The following is a 21,182-nucleotide window of genomic DNA, read 5'->3' as shown; positions in this document are numbered from 1 at the left end:
GTTGTTGTTTAGATTCATGGGTTTTTTTTTTAAGATTTTATTTATTCATGAGAGACAGAGAAAGAGAGAGAGAAGAGAGAGAGGCAGAAACACAGGTAGAGGGACAAGCAAGCTCCATGCAGGAAGACTAATGTGGGACTTCATCCTGGGACTCCGGGATCACGCCCTGAGCCGAAGGCAAACAGACCCTCAACTGCTGAGCCACCCAGGCATCCCAAGATTCATGTTTTTAATACCCAAGTAATTAAGATGGTTTGATTTTTTTGATAGCTTTGATTTTTTAAGAGTCTTATGAAATTACTGTGAGAGTTATATTTGAAAAGCCTTTAGTAAAAGAAGTTATTAATGTTCAAAATATGTATATACTATTAAAATTTAAGTCTCAGGAGCACCTAGGTGACTCAGTGGTTGAGCGTTTGCATTTGACTCAGGTCATGATCCCAGAATCCTGGGATCTCCACAGGGAGCCTGCTTCTCCATCTGCTTATGTCTCTGCCTTTCTCAGTCTCTCATGAATAAATAAGTAAAATCTTTAAAAAATAAAATTTAAGTCGCAAAAGAAATCTCATGCTACAAACTAGATGTTTAAACAAGTTATTAGAATTTGCTGGTTACTGTCAGCATTAATGGTAACACATTCTTAATATTTTTTACTTTTTCAATGAAAATTCCTAAAGCTAAGATTTTCTACTTTGTTTTTTTGCATAGCATCAACTAATTGCTTCTTTTCTTTAAAGATTATTTATTTACTTCTCCATGAGAGACAGAGAGAGAGAGAAAGAGGCAGAGACACAGGCAGAGGGAGAAGCAGGCTCCATGCAGGGACTTGGGACTTGATCCCGGGATTCCAGGAGCACGCCCTGGGCCAAAGGCAGGCGCCAAACCGCTGAGCCACCCAGGTATCCCCAAATTGATTCCTTTTTTTTTTTTTTCTTCAAGATTTTATTTATTTATTTATTCATGAGAAACAGAGAGGGCGGGGCAGAGACACAGGCAGAGGGAGAAGCAGGCTCCTTGCAGGGAGCCTGACACAGGACCCCGAATTGCTTCTTAATAAAGCTTTTTGATGATGAATATGAGAAATTCGAAAGAGCATACATATTTTACATTTTTATTCTCATGGTATTTGCCTGGGATCATAAAATTTTAGAAAAGACTTATTTTTCTTACCTCCAAAACAGACTTTTTAAGGAGGTCTTAGGGAACTTTGCTCAACTACAAGGCTTTTCTTTTTTTCTTTGTTTCACTCAACTGATATTCCTCATGCCCTCCCCTGAAGATCAGTATGGTATTACTCCTCATTTCACACATAATGTTAAAGAGGCCTAGTTTTCATCAGTTGATCCTTTCCTCTGACACATTGAGCTTTGAGAACATCCATAAAAAGACTGCAAAATAAGAAGTAATTATTATTGTTTTTTAATAAATTTATTTTTTATTGGTGTTTAATTTACCAACATACAGAATAACACCCAGTGCTCAGACCGTCAAGTGCCCCCCCTCAGTGACCGTCACCCATTCACCCCCACCCCCCGCCCTCCTCCCCTTCCATCACCCCCAGTTCGCTTCCCAGAGTTAGGAGTCTTTATGTTCTGTCTCCCTTTCTGATATTTCCCACACATTACTTCTCCCTTCCCTTATATTCCCTTTCACTATTATTTATATTCCCCAAATGAATGAGAACATACAATGTTTGTCCTTCTCCGATTGACTTACTTCACTCAGCATAATGCCCTCCAGTTCCATCCACGTTGAAGCAAATGGTGGGTATTTGTCGTTTCTAAGGGCTGAGGAATATTCCATTGTATACATAGACCACATCTTTATCCATTCATCTTTCGATGGACACCCAGGCTCCTTCCACAGGTTGGCTATTGTGGACATTGCTGCTGTAAACATCAGGGTGCAGGTGTCCCGACGTTTCATTGCATCTGAATCTTTGGGGTAAATCCCCAACAGTGCAATTGCTGGGTCGTAGGGCAGGTCTATTTTTAACTCTTTGAGGAACCTCCACACAGTTTTCCAGAGTGGCTGCACCAGTTCACATTCCCACCAACAGTGTAAGAGGGTTCCCTTTTCTCCGCATCCTCTCCAACATTTGTTGTTTCCTGCCTTGTTAATTTTCCCCATTCTCACTGGTGTGAGGTGGTATCTCATTGTGGTTTTGTTTTGTATTTCCCTGATGGCAAGTGATGCAGAACATTTTCTCATGTGCTTGTTGGCCATGTCCATGTCTTCCTCTTGTGAGATTTCTCTTCATGTCTTTTGCCCATTTCATGATTGGATTGTTTGTTTCTTTGCTGTTGAGTTTAATAAGTTCTTTATAGATCTTGGAAACTAGCCCTTTATCTCATAAGTCATTTGCAAATATCTTCTCCCATTCTGTAGGTTGTCTTTTAGTTTTGTTGACTGTATCTTTTGCTATGCAAAAGCTTCTTATCTTGATGAAGTCCCAATAGTTCATTTTTGCTTTTGTTTCTTTTGCCTTTGCTGATGTATCTTGCAAGAAGTTACTGTGGCTGAGTTCAAAAAGGGTGTTGCCTGTGTGTTCTCCTCTAGGATTTTGATGGAATCTTGTCTCACATTTAGATCTTTCATCCATTTTGAGTTTATCTTTGTGTATGGTGTAAGAGAGTGGTCTAGTTTCATTCTTCTGCCTGTGGATGTCCAATTTTCCCAGCACCATCTATTGAAGAGACTGTCTTTCTTCCAGTGGATAGTCTTTCCTCCTTTATCGAATATTAGTTGACCATAAAGTTCAGGGTCTACTTCTGGGTTCTCTATTCTGTTCCATTGATCTATGTGTCTGTTTTTGTGTCAGTACCACACTGTCTTGATGACCACAGCTTTGTAGTACAACCTGAAATCTGGCATTGTGATGCCCCCAGCTATGGTTTTCTTTTTTAAAATTCCCCTGGCTATTCGGGGTCTTTTCTGATTCTACACAAATCTTAAAATAATTTGTTCTAACTCTCTGAAGAAAGTCCATGGTATTTTGATAGGGATTGCATTAAACGTGTAAATTGCCCTGGGTAACATTGACATTTTTACAATATTAATTCTGCCAATCCATGAGCATGGAATATTTTTCCATCTCTTTGTGTCTTCCTCAATTTCTTTCAGAAGTGTTCTATAGTTTTTAGGGTATAGATCCTTTACCTCTTTGGTTAGGTTTATTCCTAGGTATCTTATGCTTTTGGGTGCAGTTGTAAATGGGATTGACTCCTTAATTTCTCTTTCTTCAGTCTCATTGTTAGTGTATATAATGCCATTGATTTATGGGCAATGATTTTGTATCCTGCCACACTGCCAAATTGCTGTATGAGTTCTAGCAATCTTGGGGTGGAGTCTTTTGGGTTTTCTTTCTTTTTTTTTTTTTTTAATTTTTATTTATTTATGATAGTCACAGAGAGAAAGAGAGAGAGGCAGAGACACAGGCAGAGGGAGAAGCAGGCTCCATGCACCGGGAGCCCGACGTGGGATTCGATCCCGGGTCTCCAGGATCGCGCCCCGGGCCAAAGGCAGGTGCCAAACCGCTTCGCCACCCAGGGATCCCTCTTTTGGGTTTTCTATGTAGAGTATCATGTCATCGGCGAAGAGGGAGAGTTTGACTTCTTCTTTGCCAATTTGAATGCCTCTAATGTCTTTTTGCTGTCTGATTGCTGAGGCGAGGACTTCCAGTACTATGTTGAATAGCAGTGGTGAGAGTGGACATCCCTGTCTTGTTCCTGATCTTAGGGGAAAGGCTCCCAGTGCTTCCGCATTGAGAATGATATTTGCTGTGGGCTTTTCATAGATGGCTTTTAAGATGTCGAGGAATGTTCCCTCTATCCCTACACTCTGAAGAGTTTTGATCAGGAATACATGCTGTATTTTGTCAAATGCTTTCTCTGCATCTAATGAGAGGATCATAGGGTTCTTGGTTTTTCTCTTGCTGATTTGATGAATCACATTGATTGTTTTATGAGTGTTGAACCAGCCTTGTGTCCCAGGGATAAATCCTACTTGGTCATGGTGAATGATTTTCTTAAAAAAGAAAATTTTTGCATCCATGTTCATCGGGGATATTGGTCTGTAATTCTCCTTTTTGGTGGGGTCTTTGTCTGGTTTCGGAATTAAGGTGATGCTGGCCTCATAGAACGAATTTGGAAGTACTCCATCTCTTTCTATCTTTCCAAACAGCTTTAGTAGAATAGGTATGATTTCTTATTTAAACGTTTGATAGAATTCCCCTGGGAAGCCATCTGGCCCTGGACTCTTGTGCCTTGGGAGGTTTTTGATGACTGCTTCAATTTCTTCCCTGGTTATTGGCCTGTTCAGGTTTTCTATTTCTTCCTGCTCCAGTTTTGGTAGTTTGTGGCTTTCCAGGAATGCGCCCATTTCTTCTAGGTTGCCTAATTTATTGGCGTATAGCTGTTCATAATATGTTTTTAAAATCGTTTGTATTTCCTTGGTGTTCGTAGTGATCTCATCTCTCCTTTCTCATTCATGATTTTATTAATTTGAGTCTTTTCTCTCTTCTTTTTAATAAGGCTGGCTAATGGTTTATCTGTCTTATTAATTCTTTCAAAGAAACAACTCCTGGTTCTGTTGATCTGTTCCACAGTTCTTCTGGTCTCGATTTCATTGAGTTCTGCTCGAATCTTAATTAACTCTCTTCTTCTGCTGGGTGTAGGGTCTATCTGCTGTTTTTTCCCTAGCTCCTTTATGTGTAAGGTTAGCTTTTGTATTTGAGTTCTTTCCAGGTTTTGAATGGATGCTTGTATTGCGATGTATTTCCCCCTTAGGACTGCTTTTGCTGCGTCCCAAAGATTTTGAATGGTTGTATCTTCATTCTCATTAGTTTCCATGAATCTTTTTAATTCTTCCTTAATTTCCTGATTGACCCTTTCATCTTTTAGCAGGATGGTCCTTAACCTCCTTGCGTTTGAGGTCCTTCCAAACTTCTTGTTGTGATTTAGTTCTAATTTCAAGGCATTATGGTCTGAGAATATGCAGGGGACGATCCCAATCTTTTGGTATCAGTTCAGACCCGATTTGTGACCCAGTATGTGGTCTATTCTGGAGAAAGTTCCATGTGCACTTAAGAAGAATGTGTATTCAGTTGAGTTTGGATGTAAAGTTCTGTAGATATCTGTGAAATCCATCTGGTCCAGTGTATCATTTAAAGCTCTCGTTTCTTTGGAGATGTGCTTAGAAGACCTATCGAGTACAGAAAGAGCTACATTGAAGTCACCAAGTATAAGTGTATTATCATCTAAGTATTTCTTCACTTAGGTTATTAATTGATTTAAATATTTGGGAGCTCCCAGATTCGGGGCATATATATTGAGGATTGTTAAGTCCTCTTGTTGGATAGATCCTTTGAGTATGATATAGTGTCCCTCTTCATCTCTCTATCCCGAAGACTACAGTCTTCGGGATAAATTTTAGTTTATCTGATATGAGGATGGCTACCCCTGCTTTCTTTTGAGGACCATTTGAATGGTAAATGGTTCTCCAACCTTTTATTTTCAGGCTGTAGGTGTCCTTCTGTCTAAAATGAGTCTCTTGTAGACAGCAAATAGATGGGTCCTGCTTTTTTATCCAGTCTGAAACCCTGCGCCTTTTGATGGGGTCATTAAGCTCGTTCACGTTCAGAGTTACTATTGACAGATATGAGTTTAGTGTCATCATATCTATTCAGTCCTTGTTTTTGTGGATTGTTCCACTGAACTTCTTCTTAAAGGGGAATTTTAAGAGTCCCCCTTAAAATTTCTTGCAGAGCTGGTTTGGAGGTCACATATTCTTTCAGTTCCTGCCTGTTTTGGAAGCTCTTTATCTCTCCTTCCATTTTGAATGAGAGCCTTGCTGGATAAAGTATTCTTGGTTGCATGTTCTTCTCATTTAGGACCCTGAATATATCCTGCCAGCCCTTTCTGGCCTGCCAGGTCTCTGTGGAGAGGTCTGCTGTTACCCTAATACTCCTCCCCATAAAAGTCAGGGATTTCTTGTCTCTTGCTGCTTTAAGGATCTTGTCTTTATCTTTGGAATTTGCAAGCTTCACAATTAAATGTCGAGGTGTTGACCGGTTTTTATTGATTTTAGGGGGGGATCTCTCTATTTCCTGGATCTGAATGCCTGTTTCCCTTCCCAGATTAGGAAAGTTTTCAGCTAGGATTTGTTCAAATACATATTCTGGCCCTCTGTCCCTTTCGGCGCCCTCGGGAACCCCTATTAAACGTAGGTTTTTCTTCCTCAGGCTGTCGTTTATTTCCCTTAATCTATCCTCATGGTCTTTTAATTGTCTCTTTTTTCCTCAGTTTCCCACTTTGCTATCAACTTGTCTTCTATGTCACTCACTCGTTCTTCCACCTCTCTAACCCTCGTCGTTAGGACTTCTAGTTTGGATTGCATCTCATTCAATTGATTTTTGATTTCTGCCTGATTGGATCTAAATTCTGCAGTCATGAAGTCTCTTGAGTCCTTTATGCTTTTTTCTAGAGCCACCAGTAACTGTATAATAATGCTTCTGAATTGGCTTTCTGACAGTGAATTGTAATCCAGATTTTGTAACTCTGTGGGAGAGAGGACTGTTTCTGATTCTTTCTTTTGAGGTGAGGTTTTCCTTCTAGTCATTTTGCTCAGTGCAGAGTGGCCAAAAACAAGTTGTATTGGGAAAAGGAGAAAAAGAGAGGAGAGGAAGAAGGAAAGAAAAGAGAAAAAGAAAAAAGAAAAAAAAAAAAAAAGAAAGGACAAAAAGCATGGTGGAAGCAAACAGAAATCAAAAAGCAAAAAAAAAAAAAAAAAAAACCACGGGCAGTATCTTCTGATTCTGTATACTTTTAAGTACCTTGACTTCCCCTGGAACTGGTCAGTCTAGCTGGTCTTCTGGGGGAGGGGCCTGTTGTGCTGATTTTCAGGTGTTAGCACTTGGGGGAGCTGCTCTGCCCCCTGCCTGGTGCAGGGCTCAGTGGGGGTTGTTCACCCCGTGAGGCCCGGGAGGAACAACCGCAGTGCGGGGGCAGCTCTGCAGCCCTGGATTCAGCCCCTGCAGTAACTCCGGGGCTCTCTGTCAGCAGGGCCTGGAGGCTCCGGGGGCGGGGCCGCTGATCTGCTCAGCTCGGGGCAGGAGCATCCTTGAGGTCCTGGGCCCTCCGGGCCTCTCCCTGTCCCGGGGGGAGGCCGGATCCTGGTCTGTGTCTCGGCGCCCTGTGCTCAGGAGCCTGAGCTGTTGGGTTCGCGCTCCTGGCCGCGCAGCCCCCTCCACGCAGAGCCGCTGCCCGAGCTCCTCGGATCTGCTCCTCCGGGTCCTGCCGTGTGCTGCAGTCTTTTATGGCGCACTCTCCTGGGCGCACAGGTGTCTGTTAGTGTCCCAGAGAGCCCGAGGGCATCCCCGCCCTCCTGGGTCCTGCTCTAACTCCCTGCGAGCCCCTTTCCACCCGGGAAGGTTGGTGCAGCTCCTGCTCCTCCGGGACGGGGCTCTCCTGTCCTGGGGACACTCGCCCCGGCCTCAGCCCGGCTCCTCGGGAGCCCCTCCCCCTTGGAGGCCTTTTGTTTCTTTAATTCTTCCCCCCCCCCCCCCCCAGTCTTCCTACCTTGATAGAAGCGGGAACTCTTCTCACTGTAGCATTCCAGCTCTCTTTAAATCTCAGGCCGAATTCGTAGATTTTCAGGATGATTTGAAGGTTATCTAGGTAATTTAGTGGGGACAGGTGATTTGGGGACCTACTCTTCAGCCGTCTTGCCCCTCCTCCCAAGAAGTAATTATTGATGATTTCCCTTCTTAGGCTATTTAATATCCTGTGTGCCTATGGAGATATAAGTGTTAAGTGTATGAATAACTGAGGAAATTAAGGTCTTTATAAAGGAGCAATTTTATTCAGCTTTAATGAGGTGTAATTGACAAATAATTGTAAGCTATTTATAGCATATAGGTGAGATTTGATAATATGTATACATTGTGATAGGATTCCCACCACAGTGTCCATTAGCACATTAGTCACCTCATATTTTTACTTTTTTTAGGTCAGGGGTGAAAACACCTAAGTTTGCTTTCTTAATAAACCTCAGTCACACGATACTATGTTATCAACCATAATCACCATGTTATACATCAGATTCTCAGACCTTACTTACACCTGAAATTTTGTACCCTTTACCAGCCTCTTCCTATTTCCCCCACCACTTAGCTCCAACCACTTTTCCATCTTCTGTTTCTATGAGCTTGACATTTTTTTCTTTTTTAGATTCCACATATAAGCAACACCACACAGTATTTGTCTTTCTCTGTGTAGCTTATTTGACCTCTCATAATGCCTTCAGATTCATTCATATTGTTGCAAATGACAGAGTCTCTTCCTTTTTAAAAACTGAATACCTCACTATGTTTGTATATATGCCACATCTTTATCCATTTACCCATCAACAGACACTTAGGATACTTCCATATATTAGCAATTGTGAATAATGCTGTAATGAACATGAGAGTAAAAATACCTCTGAGATAGTGACTTCATTTCCTTTCAATATATACTCAGAAGTGGGATTGCTGGGTCATACGATAATTCTGTTTTTAGTTTCTTGAGGAATTTCCATACTGCTTTCCATAGCGGCTTTATCATTTTACATTCCCAACAGTGTACAAGGGTTCCCTTTTGTCTGTATTTTTGCCAATACATGTTATCTCTCGTGTTTTTGATGAGAACCACCCTAACAATTGTGAGGTGATATCTCATTGTGTCATTGTGGTTTTGATTTGTATTTGCCTTATGATTAGTGATGTTAACCATCTTTTCATGTGTCTGTTAGCCACCTGTATATCTTCAGAAAAATGTCTGTTCAAATCCTTTACCCATTTTTTAATTGGGTGGTTTGGTTTTTTGCTTTTGAGTTTGACTTCCTTTTATATTTTGCATATTAACCCCTTTTCAGATATGTGGTTTGCAAATATTTTTCCCATTTTTATAGGTTGTCTTTTCATTTTGTTGTTGGTTTCCTTTGTTGTTCAGAAGCTTTTTAGTTTGAAGTTACTTATTTTTAGTTTCGTTGTTATTGCTTTGGGTGTCATTACTCTCCTGACTTCAGTGAGCAGCTTTATTACTATTACTTGGAACTGTATTGGGAAAATCTCTTATCTTTGTTTCATTAAAATTATTTTTTGAAGATTTGTTTTGTTATTTCATTTGGAATACATGTATTGACTATCCATGTTGGTTTCTGTGCATTACATGTAACTGCCACGTTCTAGTCTTAACACATAGCAAATGAACTTTGTCAGTCAGCCCAGCCCAGGCTCCTGGTTGCTTCTCAAACCTTTGTGAGATCTCATTTTAAATTTTGCTTTTATGAGTAAAGAATATATTAAATATTTAAATGTGTTAGATATATATTTATACATATGGTAAGTACAACATAAAATAATGTTAAAATAGGGCTTCTTGGGATCCCTGGGTGGCGCAGCGGTTTGGCACCTGCCTTTGGCCCAGGGCGCGATCCTGGAGACCCGGGATCGAATCCCACATCAGGCTCCCAGTGCATGGAGCCTGCTTCTCCCTCTGCCTTTCTCTCTCTCTCTCTCTCTCTCTGTGACTATCATAAATAAATAAAAATTTAAAAAAATAAAATAAAATAGGGCTTCTTATATTTTAATAAAATAATGTTAAAATAGGGCTTCTTATATTTTACTATTACATGTAGTAAAGATGGCTGAACCTGGGCAGCCCAGGTGGCTCAATGGTTTAGTGCTGCCTTCAGCCCAGGGTGTGATCCTGGAAACCCGGGATCGAGTTCCGCGTCAGGCTCCCTGCATGGAGCCTGCTTCTCCCTCTGCCTGTGTCTCTGCCTCTCTTCCTGTGTCTCTCATGAATAAATAAATAAAATCTTTAAAAGAAAAAAAAAGATGGCTGAACTTAAACACTTAATTTTGAGAAATAGCTATTGTTTAAAAGTAAAAAACTGAAAATTATTTTTATTTTCCAGGTTGTCCTTTGTGGAGGCTCTTCTCGAATTCCAAGGCTACAGCAACTGATTAAAGATCTTTTCCCATCTGTTGAACTTCTGAATTCTATCCCTCCTGATGAGGTCATCCCTATTGGTGCAGCTATAGAAGCAGGGATTCTTATTGGGAAAGAAAACCTTTTAGTGGAAGACTCCCTTAAGATAGAGTGTTCAGCCAAAGATATTTTAGTTAAGGTATGTTTAACTTTTCTTTACTTTTCCATAAAAGTAGTATCAACTTATTGCCATAAGTTTTTATACATATCATGGTTTTAAGTGGAACTTTATATATTGTTAAAAAGTTTAAATTTAGATTTATAATTTTACATTTAATGAGTTTCTCATGTTCTTTCAGGTGGTGGTTTTTTTTTTAAGATTTTATTTATTTGAGAGAGAGAAAAAACAAGAGCAGGTGGAGGAGAAGAGGAAGAAAGAGAAACAGACTCCCCGCTGAGCAGTGAACCCCATGTGGGGCTCCATCCAAGGACCCCAAGATCATGACCTAAGCTGAAGGCAGATAGATGCTTAACTGACTGAGTCATCCAGATGCCCCTAACATGTTAATTTCTTATATTTTTAATCATAAGCTTCAAATCCAGAACCTGTTTCAATTTATTTTTAAATAAAGTAGGTTGAGATGAAGGATCATTTCTATTTTCTTCTCTTTGCCTATCTGTAGTTTCCAAATTATCAACAAGGAATAAGTAGTATATTTATAATAGGAGAGACTTTACTATTGTAATGATAAATATCAAAGGATATACATATTATTTTTCTGTTTATTAGGGAGTCGATGAATCAGGAGCCAATAGTTTCACAGTACTCTTCCCATCGGGGACTCCTTTGCCAGCTCGAAGACAACACACATTACAAGCCCCAGGAAGTATATCTTCAGTATGCCTTGAACTCTATGAGTCTGAGGGGAAAAACTCTGCAAAAGAGGAAGACAAGTTCGCACAGGTGAAGACAAATTTGAACAATGAATTAGTCATGTGAAACTGTTTAGCTTTTCCTTCTTCATTAGACTCAGTTTAATATCAATATAAAATGTATATAAAACATCTAACACATTTTTATGAATGGATTACTTCTTTTAAAAGAAAGAAGCAATTTTAATCTGAAAGAGTTACAGGAAAATAAGAACAACATACAATATGTATTTTTTCTGTTTGCCTTTGTGTTCTCGGCCCTCCTTGGTAAAATGTAAGTGGCAGGGGAAAATGACATTTTTTGGTTTGCCATATGCCAGGTGCTATACCAGGCAACTTACATATATAATCTCAAAATGCCATGAGATAATAACTTTGTTCATTTCATAGATGATTGAGAAACAGGTTCATGGCAGTAAATACCTTGTTATTTTCCTGATTGGGCTAAGATTTATCCTTAGTTTGTTTGGCTCCTGGCCCCTTCCTCTTGCCATTATACCATACTGCCTCTGATACGGGATACCTTTGCTTTTCCAAAATACCACATTCATATTTCACACTGTCAAGTCTTCTGCGTCCTTTAAAAGGAATGAAGTGGAGCCGCATTATTTGCTTAGAAACATGACCAAGAAATATAATTACACTAAAACACATATACAAGGACTGCAGAGCCATATTTATAGTCTGATGTCATTTGTGTCTAAATAAAAAGTTTGAGAGCACGAGTGTGGGTGAGGGAAATGGTGTTTGGGTAGGTGTGTGTATATAAATATCCATGCATAGATACAGAAAATATCTAAAGGTATTTGAACTATATTTAGGAAACTTAACAGTGGGTAGATTTGAAGGTATCAAGAGGGGTTTTTTGTTTTGTTTTGTTTTGTTTTTTTACTTTTTAACACTTTGTCCTGAATTTTTAATCAACAGCACAGGACATGCGCATGAAATACTTTTATAATGAAAATAAAACAAATATGGTAACCAAAGAGAATGTATAGTACTTTAAGCTTTATATCTATTTTCTAATTTCAACAAAAGAATAATGAAAACACACATACAAAACATATCTGGGCTCCACCTCAGACATCTTAAAATCTAGGGCTTCTTCAAAAACTCCTCCAGATGTTTCTGTTGTAGATTACTATAATATAAGCCCTTTCCTGTGTACTATATTTCTAAACTCAGTTGGCTGTCTTAGTAACCCCTTAGCTTCTCTCTCTTGTACATTACCTTTTTTCCTCACATACTACTCTAAGACTCTGCAGCTACTGTCACCATATCCTAACTTACAGATGCCAGGAGGAGAATGGTTAGTCACCTAATACTGAATTTGGAAGGTACTGGTTTAAAAATCCCATCTGTTCTAGCCTCTCTGTTTTACAAAAGAGTAAATCAAGGTACTTAGTGCTTGCCTAAGGTCATTAAGACTTGCTATTGGCAAAGTCACTTCCAAACTTAGTTTATTGGTATACCTTTCGTTAGGAAGCTAAAGAATTTTTTGATAACTTCGTTAGTATCTCTTACATACAAATGCAATCATAGTTGTACAAAAGAATTTGTCACGTGTTTCTTTAAATTGGTTTATTAGGGGGACCTGTGTGGCTCAGTGGTTTAGCGTCTGCCTTTGGCTCAGGTTGTGATCCCAGGGTCCTGGGATTGAGTCCCACATTGGGCTCCCTGCAGGGAGCCTGCTTCTCCCTCTGCCTGTGTCTCTCATGAATAAATAAATAAAATCTTAAAAAAAAAAAAAAAAAGAATAAATTGGTTTTCCAAGTGTATTTAAAATATTGGAAATTTTAAAAGTTTATATGGAAGTATATGTCAAAATGTAATTTACATGTTACTGGTACTGACTTAATAACCAAAAAGCAAAGAAGTCTTTATTTTCTGAGACACGGAATACTTCATACAGAAGCAATCATTTTAATCTAGGACATCACATTTAAGAGGAACAAATCTATTAGTTATATGCTCTCCTTCCAGAGGAGACATTTCCACTTAAGAAAGCTTAGTCCTATTCTGATTTTGGTAAATGGTAGGAAAACCGAAAACTGCCCTATTTTAAAAGGTTTGTTTCAGGGATCCCTGGGTGGCGCAGCGTTTTGGCGCCTGCCTTTGGCCCAGGGCGTGATCCTGGAGACCCGGGATCGAATCCCACGTCGGGCTCCCGGTGCATGGAGCCTGCTTCTCCCTCTGCCTGTGTCTCTGCCTCTCTCTCTCTCTCTCTCTCTGTGTGACTATCATAAATAAATAAAAATTAAAAAAACATTTATAAAAAAAAAATAAAAAATAAAAGGTTTGTTTCAGTAATAAGTAAGATTTGATCCATTGGAATAACTGGTGCATTAATATTTTGACTTTATAATAATACTTCGATGTACTAAATGATCTTTGTATTATTTTTGCACAAACAGGTTGTACTCCAGGATCTAGATAAAAAAGAAAATGGATTACGTGATATATTAGCTGTTCTTACTATGAAAAGGTACAAAATTAAACTACTTCTGATGTTGAGAAAATTCACTGTGAGGCTTGACCTTTTTTTCTTAGTTTGTTGGTTCTTCACACATTGCCATTCTAGGAAAATCATATTTTAAAGCTGACAAAGATTTTACCAACAAATTATATTTTCTGCCGTGCAAAATTGCTGTCTCTTACAAAGAAAACTGTATCTCAAGTCATTTGCATTCTGAATTGTTTTATGGACTCTTATTTTGGTGTGGTCAGCCTAAAAAACTGGTCCATGAAGTTTGAAGTATAATTTTTATCAATTTTAAATATAGTTCTCTAAGGTTTAAATAATTAATATTATTTGTCCTATGAAAGGATAAGTTTATTTCAATATTGCTACAGAAGATCTCTAGGAAGTAAATTCTTAGATAAATCCAGATATTAACCACTCCACTAACAACCAGCCATGCATAAGACTATGTCTCGCAAGTAAATCATTTCCAAATTAACCCTGGGGACAATTCATCCCATAACCATACTTAGCAAGAATGTCAAATTCATTAGAGTAGGTTTGCCTTGGCCTGCCTGGGCTTAAAAATGGCAGGTTGGGGCAGCCCCGGTGGCTTAGCGGTTTAGCACCGCCTTCAGCCCAGGGCATGATCCTAGAGACCTGGGATCAGTCCCACGTCGGGCTCCCTACATGGAGCCTGCTTCTCCCTCTGCCTGTGTCTCTGCCTCTCTTTCTCTCTGTGTCTCTCACGAATAATAACAACAATAATAATAAAAATGGCAGGGTGCATCTTCAATGTGTATGAAGTCTTAAACTTGAGATCTTTATCATTGTATCATGGTTTTCAAGGAATACCAACTTCTGTGTCACAGGTCTAGGAAGAGATTTTTAAGAACAGCTACCTAATTATAGCATATGACATTAATTTTAGACATTTAGACACTGATATTGTGTTTCTTCTTAATACTCTTCTTTCAGAAATTAAAATTATCTCTTTACTCAAAGTCCTCAAATAATTTCTTTAGAACTTTCTGCTCTTCTGACATGAGCTTATAAAATGTTATTTTTTGTTTGTTTAGGGATGGATCTTTACATGTGACGTGCACAGATCAAGAGACTGGAAAATGTGAAGCCATCACTATTGAAGTGGCATCCTAATGTTCTAAAGAAACCAGAAATTTTTTAGATTTTAGAATATTATTTGGTTTTGTTTACAAGTGATGTTTATATTAAAATACCTTTTGAATGAATTGTATATGTTTCTATTAAAATACAATATATTGGTAAGTGTTGCAACCTTTTTTTGTTTTCCATTTAAGATGGGAAATATAAAGTCCTTTAGTAGTGGGAGACATAAGGAGCTTTTTCTATCATGAAGCTATTTAGAATTATTTGATTAGATGGAAGGAAATTTTACAAGAAATTTAACAGTGTCTTTTTTTAAAAATTTTTGTTTCTATAACTTCAAATTTGAAGAAGTCTTACTAATTCTTATTAGACAATAAACTAAAAACAATTTGAAAATCTTTGACATTAAATGAAGAAATTGGAGAGCCATGTGCAAAGTAAAATACCATTTTTGCTTAAAAGAAAAAAGTAAATTCATAACCCAACTGTTGTATACACATATGTATGCAACAAGCATAGGAAACAAAAATCTATAAGGCTGCCCACCAAACTCATAACAGTGGCCTTTTGGTGGACAGAAATATTATAGGGTGCCATTTTCACCTTTCCTTTTTACAGATTTAGTGTGATTTTTCTAACATATTTATCTCTTGAAATTAAAAGATCTTTTTCTATTTTAAAGAGAGGGCTAGCCACATTCCATTTATCAGAGAACAGTCACTAGTACACTGGGATACTCAGTGGATTACTAATGAAAAGCTTATTCACTAACTAAAACAAGACAACTAATCTGTGTATATTGAAAAAAGAGCTGCAAGGTAAGCAGTGTACATCAGACTCTATTATCAAGAGAGGATTTTCCATTCATTTCTCTCCTTGGTTCCCAGAAGACTTGAGAAGAGGAAATACCTTTACCCAGTGGTAAAATTAAAAAACAGTGCTGTTTTTATCTCGTTCAGGCCTTGTGGATGTGCTTTATTCATTATAGTTTATTTTTTTGGAGCTAGGTTGCAGTAATATTCTGTTTCTAAAGATACAGAAACCAAACATTTTTTCCTGATTATTCTGTGTCAAATTATTGACAGAATCAAAAAGAATTCAGATAAGATTTTGACTCCACAAAGAAGCAGACTCAAAGATATATCTTTTTGATTAAGGCTAAATACTTAGCTATTTTTTAGGATCTTTTCCAAAGTTATAAAAACTTTGGAATCAAGTAAATAAATGTAAATTAAATGTTTTCAAAAAATAGGAAAACAGCATCCAAACTAGTTGAACTCCTTTCCATTATGCTTTGGAAAGTGCTTTAGGATTTTATTTTGTAGTTATTGATAACTCTTTAAACTAGATCAGGCCCTGGCCAACTATAGCCAGTGTGTCAGTTCTTCACCATTCCTATTTTTGTGAATAAAGTCTTACTAGAACATAGCCAGGCTCAATGGTATATGTATTGTTTGTGGCTGTTTTCACACTGTAATGGCAGTGAGTAGTTGCAACAGAGACTGTGGCCCACAAACTTTAAAATACTTACTGTCTCGCTCTTTATAGAAAATGTTTGTCAACCCCTAAAGTAGATTAATGAAACTTATAGAATAAAATATCATAAGGATTTATCCAAAAGTTTTCTTTCCTTCCATGTCCATTAATTATTTATTTATTTGACTGCTTTCTCCACTAGAGCAGTAAGTATTGTGAGAACAGAGACACTCTTAGTCACCATTATGTCCCAGGCCCTAGAATAATACCTGAACATAGGTGTTCAGTCAGTGTCTATCAAGTAAGTGCATTACATGGAAGAAAAAAATAAATCATCTTTTTATTCTACAGGACAATGGTCACCAGTAAGTACATCTTTTGCATATCTTATGATTTCTTTAGAAACAATAAAGAAGGAAAGGAATACCACTACTTCTGGCTTCATTAGTCAGCTTTGCATGATTTTTTCCTCAGACATACCAAATTTGAAATTGTCACCGAAGGTGCTCTGTTGCCTAGTAAAATGTAATCCAATTTTTTTTGCATCCTCATATGACAAGTTATTTTTCTTGGGGAAGTTTTGCCTTAAACTAACTTTTCTTTCTTGTGTTTTACTTTTTCAAGATAAAAATAGCTTTAACATTCTTCTAATTATAAAATGATACATGTTTTATTATAAAATTAAAATTTCACAAGAAAGGGGCATCTGGGTGGCTCAGTAGGTTAAGCTCCTGACTCTTGATTTCAGCGCAGGTCATAATCTCAAGAGTTGTGAGGTCCAGTGTCAGGCTCCAAGCTCAGCAGGAGTCTGCTTGAGATTCTCTTTCTTCCTCTTCCTCTGCTCCTCTTCTGTTCATACATGCACATGCAAATTCTCTCTGTAGTAAATAAATCTTTTTTTAAATGTTAAAAGAAGTAAAATTGCAAAGGAAGAAAATCTAAAACCTATTCCTACCATGTTGAGTAACAACTGTTAAGATGTTTTTGATGAACATCTTGATAATCTTTTCATGCACTTACCAATTATCTTTGCAGCATCACATATATTTAAAAACAGCACTTTTGCTAGTAAAACAAGATGTTACGTCAAACTATAATTTTGCCTATCTACATATCTGATACTGTCTAAAGGACAGAGCCAAATATGCAGCTAGAAATAAATGCCTACATATAATAGTGTGAAAATCCTGGGATGACAACATATCTGGCATCACAAACAAAGCTTTTATATGTATAAGATCTTTTAAAGATTAAAAGAAATGTATCAGCACAAAACAAATTCTGTGGGAAAATGTCGAGATTTCTAGAATAACTGAGTGACCATGCAACATTTATAACAATACCAGTTTGTTTGCTTTAATTCTTTATCTCATTTTTTAATTATGACCTCACTCTGCCTGAGTAGTTGCAATAGAGTGTAATCTAGCCTCTTTTGTTTTCTACATGTAGAAATAGAAATAGATTCAGAGGAATCAAACAATTTATTCAAGAACTGACAGTAAATGTGAAAATTTGAACTAATACTCATGCTTTTTTTGTGAACAGTTTTTCTTGCTTACTATTCTAAGCGCTTTATGTACATTTCATTTAAATTTACACTGTCCATTCTACTGTTCCCTGCCTTTCAAGAACATTCACATGAAAGAGGAGACATTCCATGGGTCTCCAGAAATCATGTTTGCAATGGTTTTTATGAAAAAAACTGGGGAGTAGAGGCATAATTCTTTGTTTCCCTTGAGGCATTGATATATTCCTCTCAAGTTTGATTTCCCTTTCTATTTATAGCCAGGATTTACCAAGATCCTCAAAAGTTTTAGTCTTAGGACTCATTTACACTCTTAACAATTATCGAGAACAGGGGTGCCTGGGTGGCTCCATTGGTTAAGCGTCTGCCTTCAGCTCAAGTCATGGTCTCCGGGGTCCTGGGATTGAGCCCTGCACTGGGCTCCCTGCTCAGCAGGGAGTCTGCTCCCTCTGAGCCTCCCCCTGCTTATATTCTCTCAAATAAAATCTTTAAAAAAAAAAAAGTTATTGATAACCTAAAGAGCTTTTATTTATATTGACTTTATGGTAATAGTTATTTACCAGAGGTGTTAAAAACAAGAGATTTTTTTTTAAATCCTTCACTTTTAAATTTAAAAATTAGATGTTAAGTAACATTTTTATGAAAAGTAACTTTTCAAAAAAGATTTAGTGGGTAAGGGTATCATTTATGCTTTTTCAAATCTCTTTAATGTCTGCCTTGAGAAGATAGCTCTGTTCTGTTTCTTCATTAACTCTGTTGCAATATCCAAGTTGTATATTCTCTGAAAAACCTCACTCTATACTTGTGAGAGGAAAAAAGGCAGATAGCATCTTGGTATTATTATGAAAAGTTTTGAACTTATGAGCCCCCTGAAGGGCCTCAGGGTCCCTGTCCCATAGTTTGAGAGTTGCAGTTTTAGATAGTAGACACAGTGGTGCCTGTTGAAGAGACCAGGTCTCATCTGTCTCCTGGAATTAGTGGGGTTGGACATGAAAAACAACTAATTTACAAAAGAGTCTAATCCATTCTGTAAATTTTTACTGATACTGAACAAGACCTAAAGAAACAGACAAGATGACTACAAATGTTGGGAAGTGCATTTGGTGCAAAGAAGAGAGAATGGAAGAGGGTAGGTACCTACTTTTAGTTAGAGTGACCAGGAGACGCCTCTGAAGAAATGGAAGCAGCTAAGACCCAAACAATAAAAAGGTAGCCAGGTGGAGAGGAGCTTGTCTTCTAGGAAGACAATTCTTCCTACAATTACTTCCTACAATTAGGAAGTAATTATAGAGTTGTCTTAAGGTATTTATTTGTTTATTATCTGCTCCTCCCACTAGGATATAAGGTCTAGGCAGACAGTCTTTTTCTTTACTGTTTTAGCACCTCATACAGTGCCTGACACATAGGAGATGTACCATAAAAGGTTTCTGAATGGATGGAAAACATCCTAGAGAACAGTGAGCAAAGGGGAGAGTGGCAAAGTAAGGTCAGAGTGACAGGGTTCCAATCACTTAAGGCCTAGCAACTATCCAAAGGTTTAGATTTGGGGCCCCTGCATGGCTGAGTCGGTTAAGCATCCTCCAGCTCAGGTCATGATCCAGGGTCCTGGGATGGAGCTCCCATCAGGCTCCCGATCAGCGGGGAGTCTGCTTCTCTCTTTCTCTTTCTGTGATCTCTCATTGCTCTTGCTCTCTCTCAAACACATACCTTTTAAAAAAGATTTGAATGTTATTGTAGGTACTCCAGGAATTATTTAAAGCAGGAGAAGGACACGTCCCACTTTATGTTTAAGGTCACTTTTTCAGTTGGATGGAAAAGGGATTGGAGGGGAAGCAATAGTGGAAGTGAAACCAGGTAGGCTTTTACAGGACTGAGGGTGAGAAATGGCCTGTACTAAGGTCATAGCAGCAGCAATGGAGAGAAGAGAGAGAATCAAGGTGTATTTTAGACATAGCATTGACACAACTTGCTAATGAAATTATAGAATGAGGAGAGTAAATCAAGAGGACACCTAGATTTCCTTCTTGGGCCCCTGAGTGGATGGTGGTGCCAGTGTATTAAGATGAGAAAGTCTGGGGGTACGGCAGTGGAAAGGACCAGGCTTGGAGGCAAAAATCAAGGGCACTCTTAGGAGTGTGTTTGATTTGAGATGTTTGTGCACACCAAAGAGGATATGTCAGCTAGGTGCTATGAATATTCAAATCTGGAATTCAGGGGAAAGATTAAGGCTGGAGACAAAAAGTTGAAAACCTTAAGTATAAAGACAGTCTATAAACCCATGGGAATGGAGGCAGTCACTTAGGGAGGGAGCCTAAGAGAGATGTCTTGGGGACAAGCCCTGAGGAACCCCAGCATTTAGGCTCAATAAAGGGAGCCCAAAAGGGGAGTTAAGAGAGATCAGTAAGGTAGAGGTAAGTGAGGTAGAAGAAAAACCAAGAAAGACATTGAATTAAGAGAGATGCTCCTGGGGTGTTCTAAGAACATAGAGGACAGGCAAAAAATACACTTGGGAAGGCTGGTGAGGCTGTATCTAAGTCTTAAAGGATCTCTAGGGCAGCCCAGGTGGCTCAGCGGTTTAGCGCCGCCTTTAGCCCAGGGCAGGATACTGGAGACTTGGTCCGGCTCCCTGCATGGAGCCTGCTTCTCCTTCTGTCTGTGTCTGAGTCTCTGTCTCTCACGAATAAATATAAAATCTTAAAAAAAAAAAAAAAAAAAAAAAGGATTTCTAGTAATCCTAGCAAAGATGGGGGAAAGTAGGCATTTTCTATCAGCAAGGGCAGAACTGAAGAAGTCCCTGGGGACAGGGAGCGGAATATTCAAGGAAGTCACAAACTAGAATAGGAGGGAATGATGGATGAATCCTTTATTTTTCAAAAACAAAGAATGATGGATGAGCAGTAAGGCTTGACAAGTAGACAGGAAATACCAGGTCACAAAGGGGCTTCCATACGACAGGGTTGGATAGGACCTTTAATTCCTTACTATCAAGGTAATAAGATGTTCATTATAGAACATGGTTAAATATGTAAAAAGGAGAAATCAAAAAGGAAACCACTCCCCGGAGATTTTACATTTATTTTCCTCTACATTTTTATGTAGTTGAAACCTTTTAGGGCATCCCCGGTAGCGCAGCGGTTTAGTGCTGCCTGCAGTCCGGGATGTGATCCTGGAGTCCCTGGATCGAGTCCCACGTCCCTGCATGGAGCCTGCTTCTCCGCCTCTCTCTATCTCTCTCTCTGCGTCTCTAATAAATAAATAAATAAATCTTTAAAAAAAAAATTTTGAAAAAAAAAAAAAAACCTTTTACGTTTTTGTTGTTTTGGTCTATTAAACACTTCCTCCATGATAATAAAGGCCTCATAAACGTCTTCCTAAGTGGCTAGACAGTATTTAATAATGAGACCTAACACACTGATTTCTTTAGTGTTCTGTGCGCACCCTTCCCCTCGACGCCGCCCAGAAGCATCAGGTGGGGAACCTGGGCACCTGGGTGGCTCAGTGGTTGAGCGTCTGCCTCCGGCTCAGGGCATCATCCCAGGTCCTGGTGATCCAGTCCCGCGTCAGTCTCCCCGCAAGGAGCCTGCTTCTCCCTCTCCCTCTCTCATGAATAAATAAATCTTAAAAAAAACAAAACAAAACAAAAAAAACCAGGCAGAACCTCAGGTCCCAGCACAGACCTACCTAA

At 38.6% G+C, this 21,182-nt stretch overlaps 1 protein-coding gene across 1 annotated transcript in view; it reads left to right on the top strand.

The window, feature by feature from the left end:
- The window catches only part of HSPA14 (heat shock protein family A (Hsp70) member 14), a 43,129-nt gene extending 28,476 nt beyond the window's left edge, over positions 1-14,653 (top strand). The window contains exons 11-14 of the mRNA XM_041766646.1: positions 9,961-10,173; positions 10,765-10,938; positions 13,322-13,392; positions 14,448-14,653. Coding sequence (XP_041622580.1) covers positions 9,961-10,173; positions 10,765-10,938; positions 13,322-13,392; positions 14,448-14,526 — 537 coding nt within the window. The 3' untranslated portion in view covers positions 14,527-14,653. The remainder of the gene's footprint in view (positions 1-9,960; positions 10,174-10,764; positions 10,939-13,321; positions 13,393-14,447) is intronic.
- The last annotated feature ends 6,529 nt before the right edge of the window (positions 14,654-21,182 follow it).

The sequence above is a fragment of the Vulpes lagopus genome, chromosome 8 (genome assembly GCF_018345385.1).
Source record: "Vulpes lagopus strain Blue_001 chromosome 8, ASM1834538v1, whole genome shotgun sequence".
Taxonomy (NCBI): Eukaryota; Metazoa; Chordata; class Mammalia; order Carnivora; family Canidae; genus Vulpes; species Vulpes lagopus.
The sequence above is the reverse complement of the archived record's forward strand: the minus strand, read 5'-3'. Positions and strand labels throughout refer to the sequence as shown.